The 23,879-nt window shown below is 62.5% G+C and overlaps 1 protein-coding gene across 1 annotated transcript; it reads left to right on the plus strand.

Annotated features, from left to right (window-relative positions):
• The first annotated feature begins 454 nt into the window (after nt 1-454).
• Gtf2ird1 (GTF2I repeat domain containing 1) lies at nt 455-22,533 on the plus strand. Its single transcript, XM_090324403.1, has 26 exons — nt 455-574; nt 696-837; nt 2,752-2,904; nt 4,069-4,252; nt 4,427-4,731; nt 5,649-5,738; nt 6,785-6,868; nt 8,351-8,534; nt 9,390-9,415; nt 10,009-10,081; nt 10,349-10,389; nt 10,580-10,660; nt 10,991-11,080; nt 11,898-11,945; nt 12,406-12,471; nt 12,572-12,755; nt 14,270-14,319; nt 14,482-14,538; nt 15,596-15,679; nt 15,830-16,013; nt 16,146-16,174; nt 19,099-19,176; nt 19,303-19,495; nt 20,332-20,369; nt 21,174-21,319; nt 22,379-22,533. Exons 1-26 carry the CDS (start codon nt 455-457, stop codon nt 22,442-22,444), a joined length of 2,796 nt encoding a protein of 931 aa, XP_090180529.1. The 3' UTR covers nt 22,445-22,533.
• Nucleotides 22,534-23,879: the final 1,346 nt, after the last annotated feature.

Raw genomic sequence — 23,879 nt, forward strand, 5'->3', positions numbered from 1 at the left:
TGGGTGCTTCTCCCAGGCCCCCAGCACCGGGCACAGGCTGCCAGTCTCCGCCTGCTCTCACCAGGAGCCTGCCCAGCCCACACCCGCCCACCCGCCCGTGCTGGGAAGGGCCAGGACCCCAGGCAAGAGGAAGTGGCTCTGTGTCTTGGCTGGCAGAGGGGCCCCAGGGGCCCCGCTGGGGGTGGGACAAAGTCCGCCGAGGAGCAGCACAGAGCCCGGAGGCCCGAGTGGGGCCCAGGGTGCCGCCTCAGCCAGGCGAGGCCAGCTCGGACTACGTGGATGGCTGTCTTCAGAAGAGGTCTCGTGGGAGCTATGGAGGGCCTGCAAGTGGGGTGCTGTGGGCGTGGGCCTGAGCCCACCCCGTGCAGCCCGAGGGGCGTTTGAGGACGGGTCCTTCCCGGTGTCCACCCACCCAGGATAGCCACCCACCGGCCCGCCTCCCCTGCAGGTGGCCATGGCCCTGCTGGGGAAGCGCTGTGACCTCGCTGCCCACGGCTGCGGTGACCGCTGGAGCCCCGCCTTTGCCCGCAAAGACGAGATCATCAACAGCCTGGTGTCGGCCCTGGACTCGATGGTGCGCGGGGAGGGGATGGCCGGGAGCCCCCACGCCCCCTGGGCAGAGCCGCCCGACCTGCACGCGTCTCAGGGGCGCGTGAGCCGGGGGGGCTGTGCTCATGGCCGCCCGCCCTCCGCAGTGCTGCGCGCTGTCCAAGCTCAACGCCGAGGTGGCCTGTGTGGCCGTCCGTGATGACAGCGCCTTCGTGGTGGGCACGGACAAGGGCAGAATGTTCCTGAACGCCAGGAAGGAGCTGCAGGCGGACTTCCTGAGGTTCTGCCGTGAGTACCCGGGCTCCTTGCCCGGCTGGGAGGGCGGGGGGGGGGGTAACCACGCCTGTCTGTGTGTCCACCCACCTGCTGTTCCTGTGGCTGGAGCCCTCATCTCGCCACGATTTGGTCCCACATCTGCCACTTGCTTTGCCTGGCTCACCCAGGAGAAACTGAGGCACAGTGGCCGCAGCTGGCCAGTGATGGGGCTGGCCTAGAGTTGGGTTCAAAGCCTGGCTCTGCTCTGAGAGCCATGATCTTTTGCCACTAGAGAGGTGCTGGGATGGCCCTTCCCTTCCTCCTGCTTGGGGGACCCCCAGAAACTGAGGGGGCTCTGCTGGGATCTGTGCATGCACGTACATGCGTGTGTGTGTGTGTGTGTGCGTATGTGCACGTGTTCATACACACATGCTAGGGTTTGCACTCAGGTTCTGGGTGCTGTCCCTGAGCTTTTTCACTCAAGGCTGGCCCTCTTCCACTTGGGTCACAGCACCCCTTCCAGCTTTTTTTGTGGGTCATTGGAGAGAAGCGTCTCTGGGATTTGTCTGCCTTGGGCTGGCTTCCAACCTTGATCCTGCACAGCTGGGATTGCAGGTGTGAGCCACAGTGCCTGGCTTTATTTAGTCTTTCTTAGTCCATGCGGCCCTTCCTCCCGAGCCTGCACTCCTTGTCCTTTCTCCCCAGACCTCAGGGCCTGGTCCCTCCTCTCCCTTTTCCCTCCTCTCCCTGCCCCCCCCAAGTCTCCCAGCCCCCCCCCCTTCCAGGCCCTAAATCTCCATCTGGTGTTCAGTGCCTCTGGCCTGGGGTGTTCCTCTGTGGTGGGTTAGCCTTGACCCCGCAACCCCAAAGACCAGCCCCAGGCAACCGTGGGGCCTACACTGTGACCTCAGTTGAGAAAGCTACACACTAGGCACTATGGCCCACACCTGTCATCCTGGCCACTCAGAAGGCTGAGATCTGAGGATGGTGGTTCAAAGCCATGCAGACACTAAAGTGCGTGAGACTTTTAACTCCCATTAACCACTAGAAAAGCGGTTCAGGTGGTAGAGCCTAGCCTTGAGCTGAAGAGGTCGGGGAAGAACTCAGGCCCAGAGTGTAAGCCCCATGATCAACTGAAAAGAAAAGGAAAGGAAAAGTAGCCAGAGTCAGGCACCAGGCACCACCCACACCATACAGCCCCAACACGGGGAGCTCAGATCTGGGTCAGCGTGGCGACCAGGCCCTTCCCTGACTCTGAGCAAGTGCTGGACCCCAGGAACCAGGGATTAAGGAAGCCCAGGTCCCCCCAGCATCCCTCACTAGGAATAGGGTCAGAACCACACCCCGAATCTGAGCTGCGTGGGGTCCCCAGGGCCACGGCTGTCTCAGAGGCAGACCTGCTCGTGGCCCCCAGCACTGCACGTGGCCCTGGGAGGGTGGTCGGCAGGCTGGGCACTGGCCAGGGCGGGCTCCGGCTGTGCCCCCCCCCCGGCTGGCCACGCTGCTATTTATAGCCAGGGACTTGGCTGCCGTCTTTCAGGCTGTGTGGATCTTGCAGGAGCGCAGGCCCCACGTGGCGTGTGTGTGTGTGTGTGTGTGTGTGTGTGTGTGTGTGTGTGTGTGTGTGTGTCCCCTTTCTGATGCAGCTTCTAGCATATTCTAGAAGGATCTATCCAGAGTCCCAATTCCCCGACCTGGGCCAGCCAGCCTGGATGCAGGATTCTGAGACCCAAGCCTGGCTGGTGGGGGGGGGGCGGGGCCCACGTCTGAGATGACACGCCTTGTGGGGTGGGGGACGGGGACGGGGACGGGGACGGGCAGCTCCTGCGCCTGGCCTCCCCTTCTCTCATGCCCACCCACCTGCCCTGTCTCTCAGCTGGCAGGGCCAGGGCAGCAGCCCCTTTGGCGGGTAGTTTAGAGGCCTGACCCCTGCCCCTTGTCCGGCAGGGGGACCCCCGTGGAAGGATCCGGAGGCCGACCACCCTAAGAAAGCGGCGCGGGGCGAGGGCGGCGGCCGTGGGGCACGGGCGTCGCTGGAGGCGGGTGCAGACGTGTACCTGCTGCAGAAGATGGTGGAGGAGGTGTTTGATGTTCTTTATAGTAAGAGCCTCTGGTCACCCGGGCCCCAGGACACCCCCCTCTGCTGACCCCACCCCTCCCCACTGACCCCGCCCCTCCCCACTGACCCCGCCCCTCCCCACTGACCCCACCCTCCTCTGCGCTGACCCCCTCTGCGCTGCCCCAGGTCTGGTTGTCATGGCCCTGACACCTCCCACCCTCCCCTCATTCCTCCCCTCCTCCTTGCCACCTCCACTCAGCCCAGGGACACCCTCTGTCAGCGCCACTTGTCCTTCTGGGTGACTCCGCCCTGTGGTTTAGGGCTGAGTATTGGTAGGTGTCTGTTGAATGACTGCAAATGCAGTCCAATTGCCGGTGAGGCCCTGCCTGCCCCTGGGGAGGCGCCAGTCGTCGAGTGTCAGGGCCCTGGGTGACCCCCTCCCTCCCGTGACGGCCTTGGCTGTGTGCCCTCCATCCCCAGGGGCCTTGATTTCTGGTGCACTGCCATGGCCTCCCTGCTGTGTCCTCCCCACACAGCCTCCCTGCTGTGGCCTCCTGGCCTTGGCCTCTAAAGTGGGGACGGTCCCCGGGGATGCAACACAGCTGGTGCCGCTGCCCCTGTCTGCCTTCCTCTCTCCCCCACCTCATCCCGCGCGCTCTCTCCCTCCTGCCCTCCTTACATGAAAGCCCCATCTTCTTTCTACCTCTCCATTTTTTTGTTTTTTTGTGGGTCATGGGGCTTGAAGTTGGCCTGGGTGCTGTCCCTGAGCTCTTCAGCTCAAGGCTACCACCCTACCCTTGAGCCAAGCCACACTTCCCATTTTCTGGTGGTTAATTGGAGATAAGAGTCTCGGGTTCTTTTGTGCCTGGCCTGGCTTTGAACCTTGATCCTCAGATCTCAGCCTCCTGAGTAGCTAGGATTACAGGTGTGAGCCACCGGGCTGGCTTTCCGTCTCCATTTTTAATTACTGCCCTGCCCCACCCCACACTTCTCTTGTCCTTTGGCCCAGGCGAGGAAAGCAGAGGAGAAGAGAAGAGAGGGGAGGAGGGGGGAGGAGAAGAGAGGAGGGAGGACCAGCCGCCTCTGGGGTGAGCCCAGATTTCAGGGCCACAGCTTGGCCAGGCGGTGAGGGGCTGTGCCGCGCCCTGAGCCCCAGCCCGTCCCCCGCTGGCTGCCCGGTGCTCAGCCCGTCCTCCCCTCCGCAGGTGAGGCCCTGGGCAGGGCCAGCGTGGCACCGCTGCCCTACGAACGGCTGCTCAGGGAGCCGGGGCTGCTGGCCGTGCAGGGGCTGCCCGAGGGCCTGGCCTTCCGGAGGCCTGCGGAGTACGACCCCAAAGCCCTCATGGCCATCTTGGAGCACAGCCACCGCATCCGCTTCAAGCTCAAGAGGTGAGGGCGGGCGCTGGGCACTGGCCCAGCTCTGGAGGGCCTCGGTGGCAGAGGCAGGAGGTGGAGCAGGCCTGAGCCCTCCCCCTCCCAGCCACCCCCCAGCCAGGCCTGTGCCCCCCAGGGGTGTGGATGGGCGGGAGGGGGATGGGAGAGACACCGCCCCGTCTCCCCCAGGCCTCTGGATGATGGCGGGTGCGACTCCAAAGCCCTGGTGGAGGTCAACGGCCTGTCCCTGCTTCCCAAGGCGTCCCGGGACGGCGGCCTGCATGGCCAGGCCCCCAGGGCCGCCCCCCAGAACCCGCCGGCCCCCAGCACCCCCTCCTCGGGGGCCGGCTTCCTCTACAGCAGCGCGCTGCCCGGCCACGCGCTCCGCGACCTGAAGCAGGAGACCCCCGGCCCGCTGCTGCCCGAGGACCTGTGTCTGGGCCGGCCAGGACCCGAGCACAAGGCGCCGGCCGCCCACGACTTCGACTGCTACGGTAATGCAGCGAGGGGCGCCGGGCAGGGCCCTGCCCGCTGGCTCCAGAGGGGCATTCCTAACCAGGCCTGGGCTGGCACAGGGCGTCCTGAGACCCCACTGCACTTGACCCCCAGTAATCCATCCGTTTGTGTTCCTTGGCCTGGTAGAGAGCCACCCAGGGCCTCCCGAGGAGTCTGGAGGGGGAATGCGCATGCACACACACGCACACACACACACACACACACACACACACACACACACACCCCTACCAAATGATCACCTACTGCGAGCTCTGCCTGGGTGCTGGGCTCCGGGGCCCAGGAGAAGCTGTGAGGAGCATGGCTGCCTGTTTCATGCTCTGAGCTTCAGTTTCCACATCAGCTAAACGCTTGAGTACCCCTTATCCAAAAGGTTTTGGGGTGGGCATACTAGGAAAATGGTAAGCTGGAGACAAAGCTCCATGGCACATAGTAGGTGCTTACATGGTGTGCGTGTGTGTGTGATGGGGCTTGAACTCTGGGCCTGGGCACTGTCCCTGAGCTCTTTCGCTCAAGGCTACCGCCCTACCCCTTGAGCCAGGGCGCCAGTTCCGTTTTCTGGTGGCTCATTGGAGATAAGAATCTCATGGCCTTTAGTGCCCAGGCTGGCTTTGAACTGTGATCCTCAGATCTCAGCCTCCTGAGTAGCTAGGACGACAGGCGTGAGCCTTGATATTTTTACTGCTGTTTCTCGAAGGTGAGAAGAACAAGCTCTGTCTTCTGGAGCGGGGGCTGGGGGCTGTGGCCCCACGCTCTGCTGGCTCACTTAGCCTTTAGATACCAGGCAGGTGCGGTGACTGGGGCCTGGTCAGGATCCAGGCTGGGATTGGTGCCAGGGTGTCGCTGGGCTGGGGTGGACACTCCCTCAGCCTGCCCCTTTCCTCTCCCTCCCGTCCAGGACAGAAGCCCCCGGGACCCGCGGGGCCTCTAATCCAGAACGTTCACGCCTCCAAGCGCATTCTCTTCTCCATCGTCCACGACAAGTCAGGTAGGCGGGCCTTTCCGCTGTGACCCGGCTGGGAAGGGGGGCGGTTGATGACCAGGAAAGGAGAGAACGGCCCTACTCTAGGGGCACTGAGTAACACCAGGGTGTAACAGCTAGCTGCAGCCGTGTAACAAATGGCCCTCAAATGTAACTTGAAGTAAGTGATCCTTACCTGTGGCTCCTGTGGATCTCCTGACCCACAGCTGGACTGGGGAGCCACATTCCCAGCCCTCTTTCCCTTCATCGCGGTTCAGGTAAGGTTCCCATTTATATCTGGACTGTGATCCTCCTATTTATGGTTCTTGGCTAGGTGGGATGATAACCGTGGGCCACCATGAGAAACTTTTTTTTTTTTTTCTGTCAGCCATGGGGTTTGAAGTCCAGGGTCTGGGTGCTGTTTTCTGGGTATTCTTGTGTTCAAAGCTGGTATTCTACCACTTGGAGCCACAACTCCACGTCTGACTTTTGAGTGGTTTATTGGAGATAAGAGTCTTGTGGGGGGGGGGTGCCTGTCATCCACAAAGCCCTGGGTTCGATCCTCAGTTCCACTCACACAGAAAAAGCCAGAAGCGGTAGAGTGCTAGCCTGGAGCAAAAACAGAAGCTCAAGGACAGTACCCAGGCCCTGAGTTCAAGTCCCAGGACTGCCAAAAACATTTGAGTCTCATGGAGTCTTTTCTGCCCAGCTCAGGCTGGCTGTGAGCCACAATGCCTGGGTCTCAGATCTCGGATCTCGGCATTCTGTGGAGCTGTTTTTGTTGAGCAGGGGTTTGGGGCACCTCCTTCTTGAGCTGGACTGTACCCCCAGTCTTCCGCCTGCAGCCTCCTGAGAGGCTGGGATGCTGGCTGAGCCACGGCCCCTGACTTGAAAACTCCTATTAGTAGGAAATGGGGGCGGGGGGGGGTAGAGCCAGGGCCTCCCCGACGAGGCCAGCACAGCCCACTGCTCCATCTGCCCGAGATCCAGGCTGGGAACCAGCCACGGCGGCCGGGTTGCAGGGCAGCTCAGCTGCAGGACCGGTCCTCACGGCGCCTCCTTTGTTCTGATAGAGAAATGGGACGCCTTCCTGAAGGACACAGAGGACATCAACACGCTGAGGGAGTGTGTGCAGATCCTTTTCAACAGCCGATACGGTGAGGACGCCGGCCGCCTCCCGCCCCCGCTGCCCCCCAGCGCTCAGCAGCGCTCCCTGCCTGGACAGCCCCTGTGGACTGGGGTGGGGGCCTCCAGACACCCGGCCCCCTGCGGCCCCCGCCGTCTCCTGCTCTGTGCCCCTCTTAGCACTGAGCCCCAGTCCGGGTGCTGCCTCAGCCAGCCTGTGAACCCCAGGGTGTCACTTGAGGGATGTGGGGTCCCCCAAAGTCCTTGTGAGCCTTATGCCTGGGTCCTGTGAGCCTCTAGGGTCACTGCCTCATGCAGCCTTTATTGAGTTCAGACTGCCACCCACTCCCCGGCCGCACGCATCGCCCCGTTCTGTCCCCAGAGGTGACACAGCCAGGCGCCAGTGGCTCACGCCTGTCGTCTGAGCTGCTGAGGAGGCTGAGAGCCCCGGGTCCCAGCTCAAAGCCAACCTGGAAGGAAAGTCCTGGGGCTCTCACTCGGTTAACCAGCCAAAAGCCCCAAGTGACGCTGGGGCTTGAAGCGGCCCAGCGCTAGCCTGGAGCTGAAGAGCTCAGGGACAGCGTCCAGGCCGTGTGTTGAAGCCCAGGACCAACGCACACACACACACACGAGGAGCAGAAGGGCGCCTCAGCCTTCAGGGAGGCAAGGACGTTGTCCCTGAGGGATATGAGAGGAGTAGGGGCACACGTCTGTCTGGCGTGGACTTCCCCCGTGGGCAGTGCAGGCAGGGTCGTCTCTCTCCACCCGAGCTTCTGGCTGTGCTGCTGAAGAAAACCAGAGCTCGTGCACTGCATGGGTGGCTGGGGCGGCGGGCGGGCGGGGAGCAGGGCTGGCGCTGCTGAGGTGTGTGGGGTTTCATTTGACAACTAGCTAAGTGTGACTTCATTGTGAGATCTCATTGTCAAAGCCACCGACGCAGCCCCAGCTGTAGCCAAGCCAGGCGGCAGCCCGATGGCCGCGGGGTGAGGGGGCCCCCCAGTGTGTGCACCTCAGAAGTGTGTGGTGCTGGGCATGGCAGAGCATCACGCCTGCAGTCCCAGAGGCTCCGGTGATATCCTGGGGCCCTGTGTAGACAACAGAAACAGACAGAGGAAAGGAAACAGCAAAAGCCTTTGGTGACCCAGTGGAGCTGGGAGGGGGGCAGAGGGGACTGTGTGCCAGCATTGGTGCTGGGGTGTGGCCCCTAGCCAGCCAGATGGAATGGATGGATGGGCAGACGGTAGGTAGATGGATGGACAGACAGACATGTAGATAGACAGGTAGGTAGGTGGATAGCAGGCAGGCAGTGGGTAGACAGCTGTGATGCGGTGCTCGGTGGCAGAGCCTGTACTCGCTCCACGCCATTAGGCCGTGGGCAGCCAGGCGGTGGCAGAGACCGGCAGAGGTGAGGTTAGACGCCTACCAAGATGGCGATGGGGTTTGGCTCTGCGGGCAGAGCAGGTCGGGACCGGAGGTGGCCTCTGCTGGCCTCAGCCTGGATCCTGCCCTTGCAGCCGAAGCCCTGGGCCTGGACCACATGGTCCCCGTCCCCTACCGGAAGATCGCCTGTGACCCCGAGGCCGTGGAGATCGTGGGCATCCCCGACAAGATCCCCTTCAAGCGGCCCTGCACCTACGGGGTCCCCAAGCTGAAGCGTATCCTGGAGGAGAGGCACAGCATCCACTTTATCATTAAGAGGTGCAGGGCTGGGCTGGGCCGGGCTGGGCCGGGCTGGGCTGGACAGAGCCGGGCTGGACAGAGCCGGGCTGGGCCCGGCTAGGCCTGGCCAGTTGGAGCACATGCTGAACAGGTACCCGGCCCCAGGCTCCACGCCTGGCACACAGAGCCTAGAGAAAGGTGTGGGTGGCACACACGGCTGGCCTATGCTCTGGGATCTGGAGTTTGGAGCTGACCCCCCTGTTGGGGACACACCCTGGCCGTCCCCAGCCTCTGCGGGTCGGGGGATGTCCCTGGCCAGCTGTGAGCAGGCAGGTGGCCGGGGACCAGAGCCCAGTCCCAGGTCCCCGCACCATCTGGGTGCCCAGGCAAGGTGAGTGCGGGCACAGCACCCTCTGGAGGTGGTGGCAGCCAGGACCTCAGGCCTTGTCCCTCAGAGCTGGTGCTCCACCACTTGAACCATAGCTCCACTTCCAGTGCTTTGTCTGTAGTTTATTGGAGATAATCGCCTGCGGGACTTTCCTGTCCGGGCTGGCTTTGAACCCTGATCCTCAGCCGTTGAGTCGCTGGGAGCACAAGAGTAGCCGGCAGTGCCCAGCTTACATGCTGTTTTGATGGCTGTGTCACTGAGCCTGTTGGGTGGCTCTGGTGAGTGGCTCTGGGGGCCAAACTCAGGGACATAGGTGACATTGGCCGAAGCACAGAGCCAGGAGAGGCCTGGTAGGGGACAGGTAGCCGTCCATGCTCTGGGATCAAGGACCGGCTCTGGAAAAACAGTGTGTATCCTTGGTGACTGTCACTGGGGGGGACCGGGAGCCTGGAGGAGCCCACGGGAGCCCACACGAGCCTGGCCTCACACCTCCCCTCTCTCCACAGGATGTTTGACGAGCGGATTTTCACAGGTAAGCAGAGACCACTGTCTGCTGTGAACCCCAATTCCTCTGTGCACCCTTAGCCTGTACTGGGACACTTGAGTCTCAGATTCAACCCCTCAGTACACCTCAAAACACCCTTGACCAGTGTCAGTCCTGCTCTGAGCTGTCTGCAAGCCTTAGTTTATTTAGTTCTCTGATATTGGTTGATCAATTGAGAATACTGGGGTTTGAACCCAGGGCCTTGGGCTTGCTCTCTTTTTTCACTGACAATTGGTGCTCTTACTTTTCTGGAGGTTATTTTGATTGGCCATGGGGGATGAGCTCAGGGCCTGGGCACTGTCCTTGGGCTTTCTCAGGGATAGAGCTCTACCACTTGAGCCACAGCACCGCTTCCGGCTTTTTCTGTGTATGTGGTACCAAGGAATCCAACCTGGGTCTTCGTGCATGCTGGGCGAGCTCTCTACCACATTCCCACTTTCTTACCTCCAATAAGCCACCAGAAAACCAGAAGTGGCGCTGTGGCCCAAGTGGTAGAGCGCTGGCCTTGAGTGACCACGAAGCCCTGAATTTGAGCCTTGGTGCTGTCAGTAAAGAAATCACTTTGCTGGACCCCTCCCCAGGGAACAAGTGTACCAAAGACGTCCCCAAGCTGGAGCCGCCCAGCCCGCCTCAGGACAGCCCCACAGGCTGCAGGTGAGCATGGTGGCCTGGCCCCACCCCACGGACCCCACGCCTGCCTGGGCGCCCCCACCCCGCGGACCCCATGCCCCACCCCGGGCCCCCCCACCCCGCAGACCCCACGCCCGCCCGGGCGCCCCCACCCCCGTGGTCCCCGGGGCCCCCAGGGCCTGCTTGCTGCCTGCAGGGCACCTCACCCACACCTCCCGCCAGCCAGGCCTGTGCCTCCTGCGGAATGGGGGCCCAGCGAGGCAGTGCTCCCATCCTGCACTTCCTCCTCAGGTTGGACCAGGGCAGCGGCTCCCCCGTGGACTGCGGGCCAGGTGAGCGGGCTGGTGGGAGGGTCAGCACGCAGACCCTGGGCGGCCAGGGGTCCTGAGGCCTGCCTGCCCTGCCCTTCCATTGGGCCTGCAGGAGCCTGGGAGGGGACAGGACTTCCCGGGCTCTCCTGCCGGTCTCAGGAAGCCCGGCCTAGCGCACACCCTGACCAGAGCCCCCGCTGCCTCCACGCAGGAACCTCCGGGGAGCTTGGCATCCTGAGGCCGATCAAAATTGAGCCAGAAGACCTGGACATCATCCAGGTCACCGTCCCAGGTTGGGGTCAGAGGCGGAGGGGCTGGACCCTGGGCGTGCGTGGACGGGGCGGGGGCAGCCTGTGTCCCTCACGCTCCTGCCCGCGCCCGGCCTGGCAGCACACTCTGCTGTCCTGGCCACTCGGGAGGCACAGGTTGAGGAACGGGGTCTGAGGCAAAGCTCGGGTGAGACCCTGTGTGAAGGCCCAAGTCAGAGCTAGAGAGCCAGACACCCCAAAGTCCCATCCTGCACCCCTTCCCAGGCCTGAGGCTACTAGGAGGGGTGGGAGGTGGACAGGCAGAAGTCGGGGCCAGCCAGAAGCCATGCCCACCGCTGGCCATTTCTCCCCAGACCCTTCGCCCAGCCCGGAGTTGATGGGTGACTCCCTGCCTGGCCCCCTGGCCTCGGAAGACTCGGGCTGCGGGATGGAGGTGCTGGCGGGTAAGGCGGGGAGGGGCCCTGGCGGTGGAATTCGGGGCTCAGTGGTGGGGGACGGGGGTGAAATGAAGCCTGGACCAGAGTTTGCATGCCCCACCGCTGCGTCATCCACACCTGGTGCAGTATCTCAGCTCTAAGTAGAGCCAACCCTGGTGCACTGCAGGGAGGAGGCGGTCCAGGAGGCTCCCAGAAGCCCCCTCTACCTTTCTAGATCCTTCTGCTCACTGTAGGCTCCACCTGCTGTTCATCCGTGGAGGTTGCTGGAAACGGGGGGGGGGGGCGGGGGGCATGGGGCCAGGGTCTCCCCAGGGATTTGTCCTCCCGGGAGCCTGGATGCCGAACCACACCCTTCCCACATTGTGGCATTTGGGCCACCAAAGAGGAAGCAGGGTCACAGCTATGGCCTTTGAGGGGACCCCAGGTGTCCCCGTGGCCTCGCTCCTTCTGTCTGGGGCCAGATGCCCCTGCTCGGAGGCCTGCAGGGGGCCAGGGGCTGGTCAAGGTGCCCTGGGCACTGCACCTCCGTCCTGTCTGCCCTGGTGGCCGGGACGACAGGAAGGTGCCACGAAGCACAGCCTGCCTTCCGCTCACGTGCCCTCGGTGTGGAGAGCGGCTCGGCTGGCTCTGGGGTGCAGGCCAGGTGGTCCCGGACTCTGTCTGTGTGTGGAGCCCGGGAGGTGGGTCACACGATTAGGTGGGTGCCCTGATCCCCTCGGGAGCAGCAGCTGGCTCTCCCCACCTCTGCCCCGAGTCCTGTGGCCCGGCTGAGCCTCTGCGGTGAGGGGGTCCTGGCTTCCCGCCGTCCTCTCTTCTCTCGTAGACAAAGGCCCCAGCGAGGACCTCCGTCCCGAGGAGAGACCCTCGGAGGGTGAGGCCACGCCCTGCCCCCCCCTCCTCTCCAGTATCGCCTGTGGGGCCTGAGTCCTGCGGGCTGTGGGAAGGGAGGGTCTGGAGATGGCTCTAGAACTGGGAGGCCGGGTCGGAAGTGTCCAGAGCCGCGTCCTGGAAGAAGAGGCTGTGGTTTGCACTTTGCTGTTCCTACAGCTGGGTGACTTGCAGAGTGTGGTTTATTTATGTGTTGTGCCAGTTCTGGGGCTTGAACTCAGGGCCTACGTGGCTTTCAATCTCCATCCTCAGATCTGAGCCAGCTAGGATGACTGGCGTGAGCCCCCGTGCCCAGCGACCAGCTCGGTCCTTCCCGCCTCCCCCAGCTCTCCATGCAGGCTGGTTCTGCACGTGGGGTGTGGGCCCAGTAGCGTGGGCCCCATACTGACCCGCATAGGCCCAGGCCTTGAGCCCACGGCTGCTGACCAAGCCTTTTCCTCCAGACAGCCCGGGCGACGCCATCCGGCCCCTGAGGAAGCAGGTGGAGCTGCTGTTCAACTCCCGTTACGGTGAGCGCGGCTGGACGGCCGAGCCATGGCATCGGGGCCAGGCTGGGGATTCAGGGGCGAGGGCGGGGTGCCTCGCCCCTGAGCGGCCATGTTCCCGCAGCCAAGGCCATCGGCACGTCGGAGCCGGTGAAGGTGCCCTACTCCAAGTTCCTCATGTACCCCGACGAGCTGTTTGTGGTAGGGCTGCCCGACGGCATCTCACTCCGCAGGCCCAACTGCTTTGGGATTGCCAAACTGCGGAAGATTCTAGAAGCCAGCAACAGCATCCAGTTTGTCATCAAGAGGTGAGGTCCGGACCAGTACCCCCTCTCCCGGGGCTCTCACAGCACGCAGACTGGCATGGGCCTCTACCCACAGCCAGCACCCCTTTTTATTTATTTTTTGTGGCTGTCCTGGGGCTTGAACTCAGGGCCTGAGCATTGTTCTTGGACTTTCTCAAGATTAGAGCTCTACCACTTGAGCCACAGCACCACTTCTGGCTTTTTCTATGTATGTGGTACTGAGGAATCGAACCTGAGTCTTCCTGTATGCTAGGCAAGCACTCTGCCACTAGGCCACACTCCCTGACCCATGAGACTCTTATCTCCACTAGACTACCAGAAATACCTCCACACATTGCAGCTGTGGTTCAAGTAGTGGAACAAATGAAGCTCAGGTACAGTACCAAGGCCCTGAGTTCAAGCTTCAGATAGACACAGAAGGGGAAAAAACCCCGTGGGGGAAGCAGTGGTTGTGCCTGAGTTGGGGGGGGCAGCATCTGCTCTGTGACCCCACGTCTCTGAATTCAGGCCGGGGGTAGAAAGTGGTGACCCAGTGGGGTGTCTTTTTTTTGTCTTGGTTATACTAGAACTTGAACTCAGAGCCTTGAACTTGCTAGGCAGGCGCTCTACCACTTGAGCCACGTCTCCAGCCCCTTTGTGCCTGGGTTATTTTCAAGGCGGGGACTGGGACCTCCTACTTGTGCTTCCCCTGGTCCTGGGCCCCGGGGCTGGCCAGGCCACTGTGCATCCACAGAACCACAGCTGTGGTGACAGGGTGGCGTCACCATTGGTTGAGTCTTGGGAACTTTTTGTCCCAGGCAGGCCTTGAACCACCGACCCCAGATGTCTGTCTCCCAAGTAACTCTTGTAGCAGGCTTACCCCGCAGGCCTGGCGTCTTTATCTTTTTGGCTCATTTCATGGTACTGCACTTTGAACTGGAGCCCCCCCCCCCCCGCTTGAGCTGCACCCCGAGCCCTGACCTGCTTTAGTTGTCCTCTGTACCCTGTCTCGTGCCTTTTTCTGGGCTAGGCCCCCTGGACGCCTGGCTCACTTGTTGAGATGAGGAGCTGCAGATTCTCACTGAGCCGGGCCTCAGCTTCCATGCACCCATCTCTGCCTCCCAAGCCGTTGTGGGTGCAGACTGGTGCTCCTGCCCCGCTCTGTAGCTCATCTTGGGCCCAGCAGGGGCTCGTGTGTGCCATGGCTTAGCCGACCCACGGCCAAGGCCGGCTCACCATCCTGCCGCCCGGCCTGAGCCTGCTGTGTCTCTCATCTCTCTCCCACCGTGAGAGTCAGCAGACAGGGCAGAGAGCTCCCAGCTCTGTGCTCACCAGCCTCTCCACTGCCCGCCCTCCCTCTCTCCCTCCCTCCCCTGCAGAGACTGCCCAGACCCTGGTGTGGGGAGAGGGGGCAGCGTGGGTGGGAGGTGAGGGCTGGGACGTGTGGCCCGCGGGAGGCCGGGGGGAGTGGGGGAGGCCGGGTGGGGGAGGCCGGGGGAGGCCAGGCTGGTCTGCATGACAGCCCTGCTGTGTTCCAGGCCCGAGCTGCTGGCCGAGGGCATCAAGGAGCCCCTCCTGGACAGTCAAGGTACCCGGGCACCCAATCGGGAGGGCATGGGAGGGAGCCAGGCCTCCGCCCGCAGGCCCCCAGCTTTCTCGTCGACCCCCACCGGCTCTGCCCCACCCTGTCGGTGCCACCCTGGGGCCCAGGCACTGCGAGCTCATCCCACCTCTCTTCCTGCCCCCCCAGAGAGGGAGTCCGGGGACGCTCGGGTGGACGCGAGCCTCGGGAGACAGGCACTCCAAGGTAACGGGCGTCGGGGGCCCGGGGTGGAGAGGGCTGGCTGCGGCCCTGCCAGCTCCACAGCGGGGCGCTGTGGGGAGATGGGGGCCCCGGGTGAGCCTGCCTCCCCAGGCCTCGGCCCCTCTGGCTCCTCACGCTTTCAAATGCCTGGAGAGCCCGCACTGAGCTCACACCTGTAATCCCAGCTACTCTGGAGGGGGAGCTCAGAGCATCATAGTTCAAAGCCAGCCTGGGCAGGAAAGTCTCTGGGACTCTTCTTCTCAAGGAACCATCAAAAAAAAAAAAAAAAAAAAGCCAGCAGTGGAGGTGTGGCTCAAGTGGTAGAACGCCAGCCTTGAGCAAGAGCCAAGCAAGAGCACAGAGCCCAGGGTTGGCACAAACAAACGAGTGGTGTGGAGGAGAGGGGAGCAGAGGAGGGAAGATGAGGAAGGGAGGAATGGGAAAGGCTTGAGGGAGGGCTGGCTGGAGGGGGAGACCCGGGGGCAGGAAAGGAGATGGGCCGTGGCTAGGGTCCCGGCCACCCCATGCACGGGGTGGGGGCTGGCGCCAGGAGGGGCCTGGCCCAAGACAGCCACCAATGTTCCCACGTGGCATAAGGTGATAATAGTATGGGGGTTAAGGCAGAAGTGGGGTGTCGGGGCAGGGACTGTGTGGCAGGACAAGGCCACCGGGAGCGGGGCGTCCTCATGGTGTCTCGCCTCTGGGTTCTGTTTACTGCTTTGGTGGTTTTCACATGTCAGCCATTGGCCAAATTTCCACCTCCTTGCCACCGTGGAGACAGGAAACCCCCTTCCCACGCGGGCCCGGCTTAGAGGCGAACCCCCCACAGTGCCCCCCGTGGAGCCGGGCACTGCAGCTCAGGCGGAGATCCCGGGATCCGGGTCTGACGACTGTGAGACTCTTTCCTCCCCTCAACACCGAAAGGCCGCCAGTGCACTGTGGCACAGCAGGAAGAGTGTTCTTGAGCACAAAAGCTCGGGGACGCGCCGGGCCCCGTTCAAGGCCCAGGACTGCCTGTTGGCAGGCAGCATGGCTGACGCTCGGCCGTCTCCACCTGCAGAGAATTACGACACGAGACTCTCCCGAATCGACATCGCCAACACGCTGCGGGAGCAGGTCCAGGACCTGTTTAACAAGAAGTACGGTGAGCGCGGGCGGAGAAGGGGGGCCCGCTCCCCACCTCCTCAGGGGCTGGGGTGGGGGGAGCAGGCGCGGTGGGGCTCCCCCAGCAGGACGAGGGAGGGCCTGAGGCCCGCGCTGGCCCAGGGCCTCCTGACCCCCGCCCTGCCCCCAGGGGAGGCCTTGGGGATCAAATACCCCGTGCAGGTGCCTTACAAGCGGATCAAGAGCAACCCCGGCTCGGTGGTCATCGAGGGGCTGCCCCCCGGGATCCCCTTCCGCAAGCCCTGCACCTTCGGCTCCCAGAACCTGGAGCGTATCCTGGCTGTGGCCGACAAGATCAAGTTCACCGTCACCAGGTCCTGGGGCCGACGCTGGGCAGGGGCGGGGCTGCACGTGTCCCCGCCAGCCCCCCCCCCCGGGAGGAAGCTGGGTGCCCAGGCTGGAGCCACTGGCCGGGCCTGGCCTGACACCCCCTCTCTCCCCTCCAGGCCCTTCCAAGGTCTCATCCCGAAGCCTGGTAAGAGGCAGGGGCGGGGGGGGGGGGCAGGCCCGGGCTGGGGGGCTTCTGGAGAAGGGGTTTCCTTCCTTGTAGAATGAGGCGCGTCTCCCCCGACCCTGCATTGGTCAGCTGGTCCTGGGCCCCCTGCCACGCCAGGGTGGTGCGGGCAGCGGGCGGCGGGCGGCAGGGAGGCAGACTCTGCTGCATAGACGGACCAAGCCCGAGCGCAGTGGGAGCCGGGACCCCAGGGGCCCCTCATTCCCTGGGGCATCATTCGGGAAATGGACCAAAGCCAGGGGGGCAGAGACCACGGTGACCCCGGCCACAGAGCCGGCCTGCCAGGCCCAGGACCCCGGTAGCCTTGGAGAAGGTAACTTCGGGTCCGTTAGCCTACTACCTCTGAGCGCGGCTGAGCCGCCTTCCTGCCTCTGGGCCTCTATCAGCTCGGTTCCGTGGAGCGAGATCCCTCCATGGCCTCTGCCCCGGTGCTGCCGGCAGACAGGGCCTTGGTGGGGACAGGCTGGGTATTGGTGGCTCATGCCTGTTGTCCAGACCTCCAGGGGCTGTGAAGGGAGGCTAGCTCGGTAACACAGTGAGAAAATGGCCTCAGAGCTCATCCTTTGAGCTGATCCAGAGAATAAAGAGTTGGAGTGAAGTCTGCTCTGTGTGTGCGTGCACACGCGTGTGAGCGTGTGCTTGTGCGTGTGTGTGGTGTGTGTGTGTGTGCGTGTGTGTGTATGCACGCAGGCATGGGGAGGAGAGGAGTCATACCCATGTCTCTTGTTTGCTTACAATGCTGGGATGGGGCCCAGGGGCGTGTGTTTGCTAAGTAGAGCCCCCCACTGAGCACATGCTGTCTTGAGTTGAGCCCAAGAGAAGAAGCAGCCTGAAGGGGGCAGAGCTGAGCCATGGGGGCAGGGGCGAGTATTGTGGCTAGAGAAGAGAACACATGCAAAGGTCCTGTGGTCACCAGCAGAGGCAGGGTCAGAAGTAGGCGGAAGTGGAGAAGGAGGCCGTGCCTCAACTGGGGCCCAGGTAGGCTTAGGAAGAGCCTGTGGCTGAGCTTGAACACGCAGGGTGGACGTGGGCAGAGGCTGTGATAACAGGTGAGGCTGTGGCCAACAGAGCCATGACTCATGGGCTCCCAGCATGTCTTGTGGCTAAAGGTGTCAGAATGTGCCGGCAGGGCAGTGGAGAGGCGCCAGGTGGGTTTGGTGAGGGCTGAGCTGGCCGGTTGGAGGGAGGTTAGCCGAGGCAGAAGCTGGGGGCAGACCCTCAGCACCAGGTTTGTGTCATCTGGGAGCAGGCATGGCACACGTGGGGGTTCTAGGGAGCCCTTGGGCTGTGAGTTAAAGTCCCAAACCCGAGGGAGGAGACGCAGGGTGGAGTCAGGCTGGATCACTAAGGGTCGCCAAGGGCTCCTCTGCAGGCCTCTGTCCCCGCCAGGAGTGGGTGTGCATGCCTGCCACCCCAGCACGTGGGAGGAGGGAGACCCCGTGGAAGGGCAAAGGAAAGGGCTCGGGATCGTGGATTCTGGGTGGGAGCGAGGGCACTGTGGCTGAGAGGCAGCTGCCTCAGGAGCCTGGGGTCTGGAGCTTTGGTGGTTGCAGATGGCTGTCCTGTGTCTAAGCTCTGCCTGGGGGAGCCTGGGTCTTGGGACCAAAGAGCCACGCCCACTGGTGAAGGCCACGCCCACTGGTGAAGGCCACTCCCTTCCCAGCTGATTGGCCACTGAGTTGTCTCCCTTCCTAGGGTGTAAAGGGAAATCCCGCCCCACCCTGCCCTCTGTCCCCCGGGTTCCAATGTCAGGAAAGGCCTAGAGAATCTGGAAGCTTCCAGGAAATGTTTTCAGTGTATCCAGTGCAGGGAGGTTGTGGCTTGCCCCTGCCTCCCCTGAGGGCCCAAGGCCCCTCAAAACTTTCTTTTCTGGTTTCAGGCCTTGAACTCAGGGCTTCACACTCTCCCTCTACCACTCGAGCCACGCCTCTACTTCCAGCTTTTTTGCTGATTGATTGGATGGAGTCCCTCTGACATTTCTCCCTGGCTGGCTTTGAGCTTCAGGGCTCTGGGTCACAGCCTCCTGAGTAGCTGGGATTCCAAGTGTGAGCCTGCTGGTGGCTCTGGAGCTTGGAGCTGGGTGGACGCCTGAGGCTCTGCCCTGAGCCGTGGCTTTAAAATGGAGGACGTGGCTGGCAGTAATTTAATAAGCCTGCTTGTTTTTCTTCCACTGGCTCCGGTAGATCAGGCAGGACTGGACACGCTGCCTGGGCCTGGAGATCAGGAGGGGTGGAGGGGCAGGCGGGTGGAGACCTGGCCCCAGAGGCCTCCACGGGCCGCAGCGGAGGCATCGGCGCCTCCCTGGCCCAGGAACCCGAATGCCGAAGCTCATTTCCACTGAGCGTGGAGAGCCAGGCTGCGCCCTGCGCCTTTCCTGCCGCCTCAGCTGGGCGCTTTGGGAAAACAGCTCAACCTCTCTAAGCCTCCCAGTCCTTGGTGGCCGAGCGCCTGGCACACCCTGGTGAACCCCATTCTGGGTGGGGGCTGCACCCTGTCCCCATGGACTTGAGCAGTGGAGACCCCTCCGGCCCTCCTCTGGGCCCTGGAGGCCAGCCGGGGTCCTGAGAAGCCAGCCCCGGGGAAGCAGAGCCGGGACGCGCAGGTGCCTGGCTTTTCCCTGAACCCTGGAGGAAAGCAGGGCTCCCGGGCAGGGTGAGGCAGGCAGAGCTGGCCTGGAGAGGAGCCCTGCACCCAGCCCCTGCTGCGCTGGGCTCTGGGGCCTAGGCTGGGCTGCTGGTCAGAAGGTGACGTGGTGGATGAACAGATGGATGGGTGGATGGATGGATGTACAGGCTGAGGGCCACAGAGACCAGTGGGCAGAGTGGGGCTGGGACAGCACGGCGGCAGGCCGTGAGCCCCCTTGTGTTCCACCCCACCCCCCGCAGATGAGGACGACGCCAACAGGCTGGGAGAGAAGGTGATCCTGCGGGAGCAGGTGAAGGAGCTGTTCAATGAGAAATACGGTCAGTGCCCGCGCCCCACCTGCAGCCGGCAGCTGCCGCGAACCCGGGGCAGCCCTGGCCCACCGTCCCGGGGTGTCTCCTGTGACCAGGGCCGCCCTCGCCCCTCTGACCCGCCGTGCCCTCCAGGCGAGGCCCTGGGCCTGAACCGGCCTGTACTGGTCCCGTACAAGCTCATCCGAGACAGTCCGGACGCGGTGGAGGTGACGGGCCTGCCCGACGACATCCCCTTCCGGAACCCCAACACCTACGACATCCACCGGCTGGAGAAGATCCTCAGGGCACGGGAGCATGTGCGCATGGTGGTCGTCAACCAGCTCCAGTGAGTCCAGGGCCAGGGGGTCCCAGCTCCAGGGGGTCCCCAGCTCGATCGCCAGCTCCAGGGAGTCCCAGCTCCAGGGAGTCTAGGGCCAGGGAGTCCAGGGCCAAGGAGTCCCAGCTCCAGGGAGTCCAGGGCCAGGGAGTCCAGGGCCAAGGAGTCCCAGCTCCAGGGAGTCCAGGGCCAGGGAGTCCCAGCTCCAGGGAGTCCCCAGCTCCAGGGAGTCCCCAGCTCCAGGGAGTCCAGGGCCAGGGAGTCCCAGCTCCAGGGAGTCCCAGGGCCAGGCAGTCCAGGGCCAAGGAGTCCCAGCTCCAGGGGGTCCCCAGCTCCAGGGAGTCCCAGGGGCTGCTAGTAGCCTGCCAGGGCCCAGGCTGTAAGTCCTGCTGTGTCCCTGAGCCCATCTGTAATCATAGCACTTTGGAGAGGGAGGGAGATGGGACCTCGGCTTCCCAGCCAGCCCAAGCCATGCAGCCAGGCTCAAAAAGTGTGGAGGCCGGGCTCTACCGCTCATACCTGGAAGCCCCCGCTACTCTGGAGTCTGAGATCTGAGGATCTTGGTTCAAAGCCAACCCAGGAAGGAAAGTCTATGAGACGTATCTAAGGTTTCACCCCATGGCAGCCAACAAGAAAAGAGAAGCTGCAGCCTGGGTTCTGGATTCCTGCTAGGCCACGCCCCAGTGGCCTCAGTACCTTCCGTTAGGCCCCCCCTCCTCAAGGCCTGCCACCAATAGAAACACAGGCAGGCGAGGTGGTCAGCATGGGATCTGAGTGCATTCAGATTGCACAGCAGTCAGGTGGAGCCTGACTTCTAACCGCCGCCCCCTTTGTTTCTGTTCCAGGCCTTTTGCAGAAGTCTGCAACGATGCCAAGATGCCAGGTAAGTTGGAGGCTAAGGAAGCCAACCCGTTGCCTTCTAGGAACCAGGGTCAGTTTCTCCCCAAAAAGCAGCCCGACACTGGTAGCTCACGCCTGTAATCCTGGATACTCAGGAAGCTGAGATGTGAGGATCATGGCTCAAAGCCATCCTGGGCAGAAAAGTCCTTGAGACTCATTTCTGATTAACCCACAAAAAGTAGGAGGTGGGGCTGTGCCTGCAGTGGTAGAGTGCCAGCCGTGAGTGCAAAGGCTAAGGGACAGTGCCGAGGTCCTGAGTTCAAGTCTCCGTAGCTGCACACTGGGTCTCCCTGGCGCTCTGCAAGACATTGTGTTTGTTTTGTTTTGAGATCTGGGGTCTCACTCTGTGGTCCCAGCGAGCGACCAACTTCTGGATCAAACAATCCTGAGCAGCTGGCACTACGGGCATGTACCACCCTACCCAGCTGTGGGCCTTGAACTCAGGGTCTGGGCACTGTCCCTGAGCTGTTTTGCTCAAGGCTAGAGCTCTACTACTTTCAACCACAGCTCCACTTACAGCTTCTTGGAGGTTCATTGGAGATAAGAGTCACAGACTGTCCTGCCCGGGCTGGCTTTGAACTCCAGACCTCAGATCTCAGCCTCCTGAGTAGCTGGGAGGACAGGCCTGTGCTAGGGATGCTGAACTTTGTTTGGGAAGGGGGCTGGACAGGTAGCCAGGGTTCTGGTGGGTCAGGAGGCGGCCGCGTGGAGAACAGCACGCCCCCCCACCCCCCGGGTCCTGAGACAGAACGGCCCCCACATCTGCCTCAGTCTCCCTTCTCCCCAGCCAAAGACAGCAGCGTTCCCAAGCGCAAGCGCAAGCGTGTGTCCGAAGGGAACTCAGCCTCCTCCTCCTCTTCCTCCTCCTCCTCCTCCTCCTCCTCCTCTTCCAACACGGAGTCCGTGGCATCCACCAACCAGCTCTCCCTCGTGGTAACATGGCCGTGGCGAGGGTCTGCCGCCCGCCCTTCCCCCGGCCCCGCCCTCGGGTGGATGTGGGTGTGGGATGTGGGGAGAGCTGGGCTGTGAGGGGGTCTGTCCGGCCTGGGGGTACAGCCGTGTCCGCCTGTCCCTCCATAGGGCACTCACAGAGTGGGCAGGACCCGGGGTCTGCACGCCAAGTCTCAGCCTGCTGACCAGAGGGTGGGTGTCCGCAGGTGGGGGGCCCTGAGGGTGGGCAGGCCACATACCACCAGGGCCCCAGGTGCCCCCGGGGGCCGGCTCCGCGCTCCCCACCCCTCCCTAGGACACCTGGCATGGCCTTTGCCCGCTCCCAGATGCCAGCTGTGAAAGTCTGAACACTGAGAATATTTAAAACTTGCCGGGCACGGGTGGCTCACGCCGTGATCCTCGCTGTTTAGGAGGCTGAGATCTGAGGATCCAGGTTCAGTGCCAGCCCTGGCACTAAAGACTGGGACCCTTTTCTCCAATTAATCACTAGAAAACCGGATGTGGCGCTGTGGCTCCAGGGCTAGGGCGGTGGCCTTGAGCTGAAGCGCTCAGGGACAGAGTTCAAGCCCCGTGACCGACAAAAAAAAAGAGAACCATTTAAGACGTATTTGAGAGTGACACTAGTGGCACACGCCTGTCACCCCAGAGTCCAGGAGGTGAGCTCTGAGGATCTCCACTCAAAGCTCAAGTCCCTGGGACTCGTGTCCAATAAACCACCAGAAAACCAGACCTGGCGCTGTGGCTCAAGGTGGTAGGACGCCAGCCTCGAGCAAAAGAAACTCGGGGACAGTGCATGGGCCGTGAGTTCAAGACTCAGGAACAGAGCAGGGGGAAAACACACAAACTTGAAGATGCGCCCCCTCCTGTGTGCACCCCTTCCCCGCCTTTCCTGGACCCCCGAAGCCCAGGCCAGGCGTGTGTGTGGAGGAAGGCGCTTCTCTCCTGTTCCCTTAGAATCGTGGGTGCTGTCTACAGCGCTGTGGGTGTAGTCACATGACAGGCCCTGGCCCCACACCTGACCCTGCTGTCCTTCCCCTGCAGTGGCCAATGTACATGGTGGACTACGCTGGACTCAACGTGCAGCTCCCGGGACCTCTGAATTACTGACCTCAGCAGAGATTTATGGAATTGTATTTATGTACAAAGTGTACATTCGCATATGTATCGATGCCTTTTAGTTTTTCCAATGATTTTTACACTATATTCTGCCACCAAGGCCTTTTTAAATAAGAAAAAAAAAAAAGCAAGCCACCTGTCTCCTGGTGCTGCTTTGGGCGGACCCCTGGGCTTGGGGACAAATTGACCTCTGTGTCCACGCCGGGCCCGGAGACCTCAGGAAGCAGAAATGGGCCACACTGCGTTTTGTTGTCTGTTCAGTTTCTGTGCCAGTCCTGCGGCTTGAACTCGGGGCCTGGGTGCCGTCCGTCCCCGAGCTTTTGCTCGAGGGTGGTGCCCGGCCACTTGAGCCACAGCTCTACTTTGGGCTTTTTGCTGGTAAGTTGGAGACGAGAGTCGCATGGGCTTCCCTGCCCAGGCTGCGTTTGTGTGGAGATCCCCAGATCTCAGCCTCTGAGCAGCGGGGGTGGCAGGCACAGCCACTGGCACCAGCAGCCACTGGCACCAGCCTTGCGTTTTTATTTTGAGACAGGGTCTCCATGCACTTCCCAAATCAGCCTCGAGTCTTCTGCCTCGGGCTCCTGAGTGCCCAGGACAAGGGGCGGGGCCCCTGTGCCCAGCTGGACTTAACACGCCCACCTCGCTGCCAGTTCTGTGCCAGGGGTTGCCTGTAATCCAGCTATTTGGGATGTGGAGGCAGGAGGTCCAGAAGGTCAGAGCCAGCTGGGGCAAGGTTAGTGAGACCCAGTCTCAAAAATGACCCTGGTTGGGGCCAGGATTGTGGCCTCGTGGTAGGGTGCCCGCCTAGCAAGCACAAAGCCCTAGGTTCCCTTCCTCGGTACCACGCACACAGAAGAAAACAGGAAGTGGTGCTGTGGCTCAAGTGGCAGAGCGCTAGCCTTGAGCAAAAAGTGTCCAGGGACAGTGCCCAGGCCCTGAGTTCAAGCCCAGGACTGGCAATAAATACATGAATAAATAAAAGCCACCCAGGTTAGGTGCAGTGGCTTGCACCAGTCATCCCAGCTCCTCGCCAGGCTTAAGGCCAGTCCAAAACCATGACTCTCCATCGGTAATTACCCAGCAAGAAGCAGGGCTGGAGGCATGGCTCAAAGTGGGGGGGGGGGTGGCATTTGAAAGAAGCCATGAGCCTGGAGACAGAGACAAGAGGTTGGCAGTGGCCTGGGGCCTGGCATCGTAGCTGCTCAGGGGTGTGGCTGCGCTGGCGTCCGGGGTGAGGGACACAGGGTGTTTTGCCCAGGGAAGGCACAACGTGGGGGCGACCTCCCTCGGGGCCTGGAGGTCTTTGATGCTGAGACCTGGGGGGAATATGTGGGCTGGAGCGGGGTGGGGGTGGGGGAGGAGGACCTGGCTGTGGAATGGGGAGCTGGCAGGGTCCCTGGGGAGACACAGGGTGGGGACCCCCACG

The sequence above is a fragment of the Megascapheus bottae genome, chromosome 34 (genome assembly GCF_031878675.1).
Source record: "Megascapheus bottae isolate mThoBot1 chromosome 34, mThoBot2.hap1, whole genome shotgun sequence".
Taxonomy (NCBI): domain Eukaryota; kingdom Metazoa; phylum Chordata; class Mammalia; order Rodentia; family Geomyidae; genus Megascapheus; species Megascapheus bottae.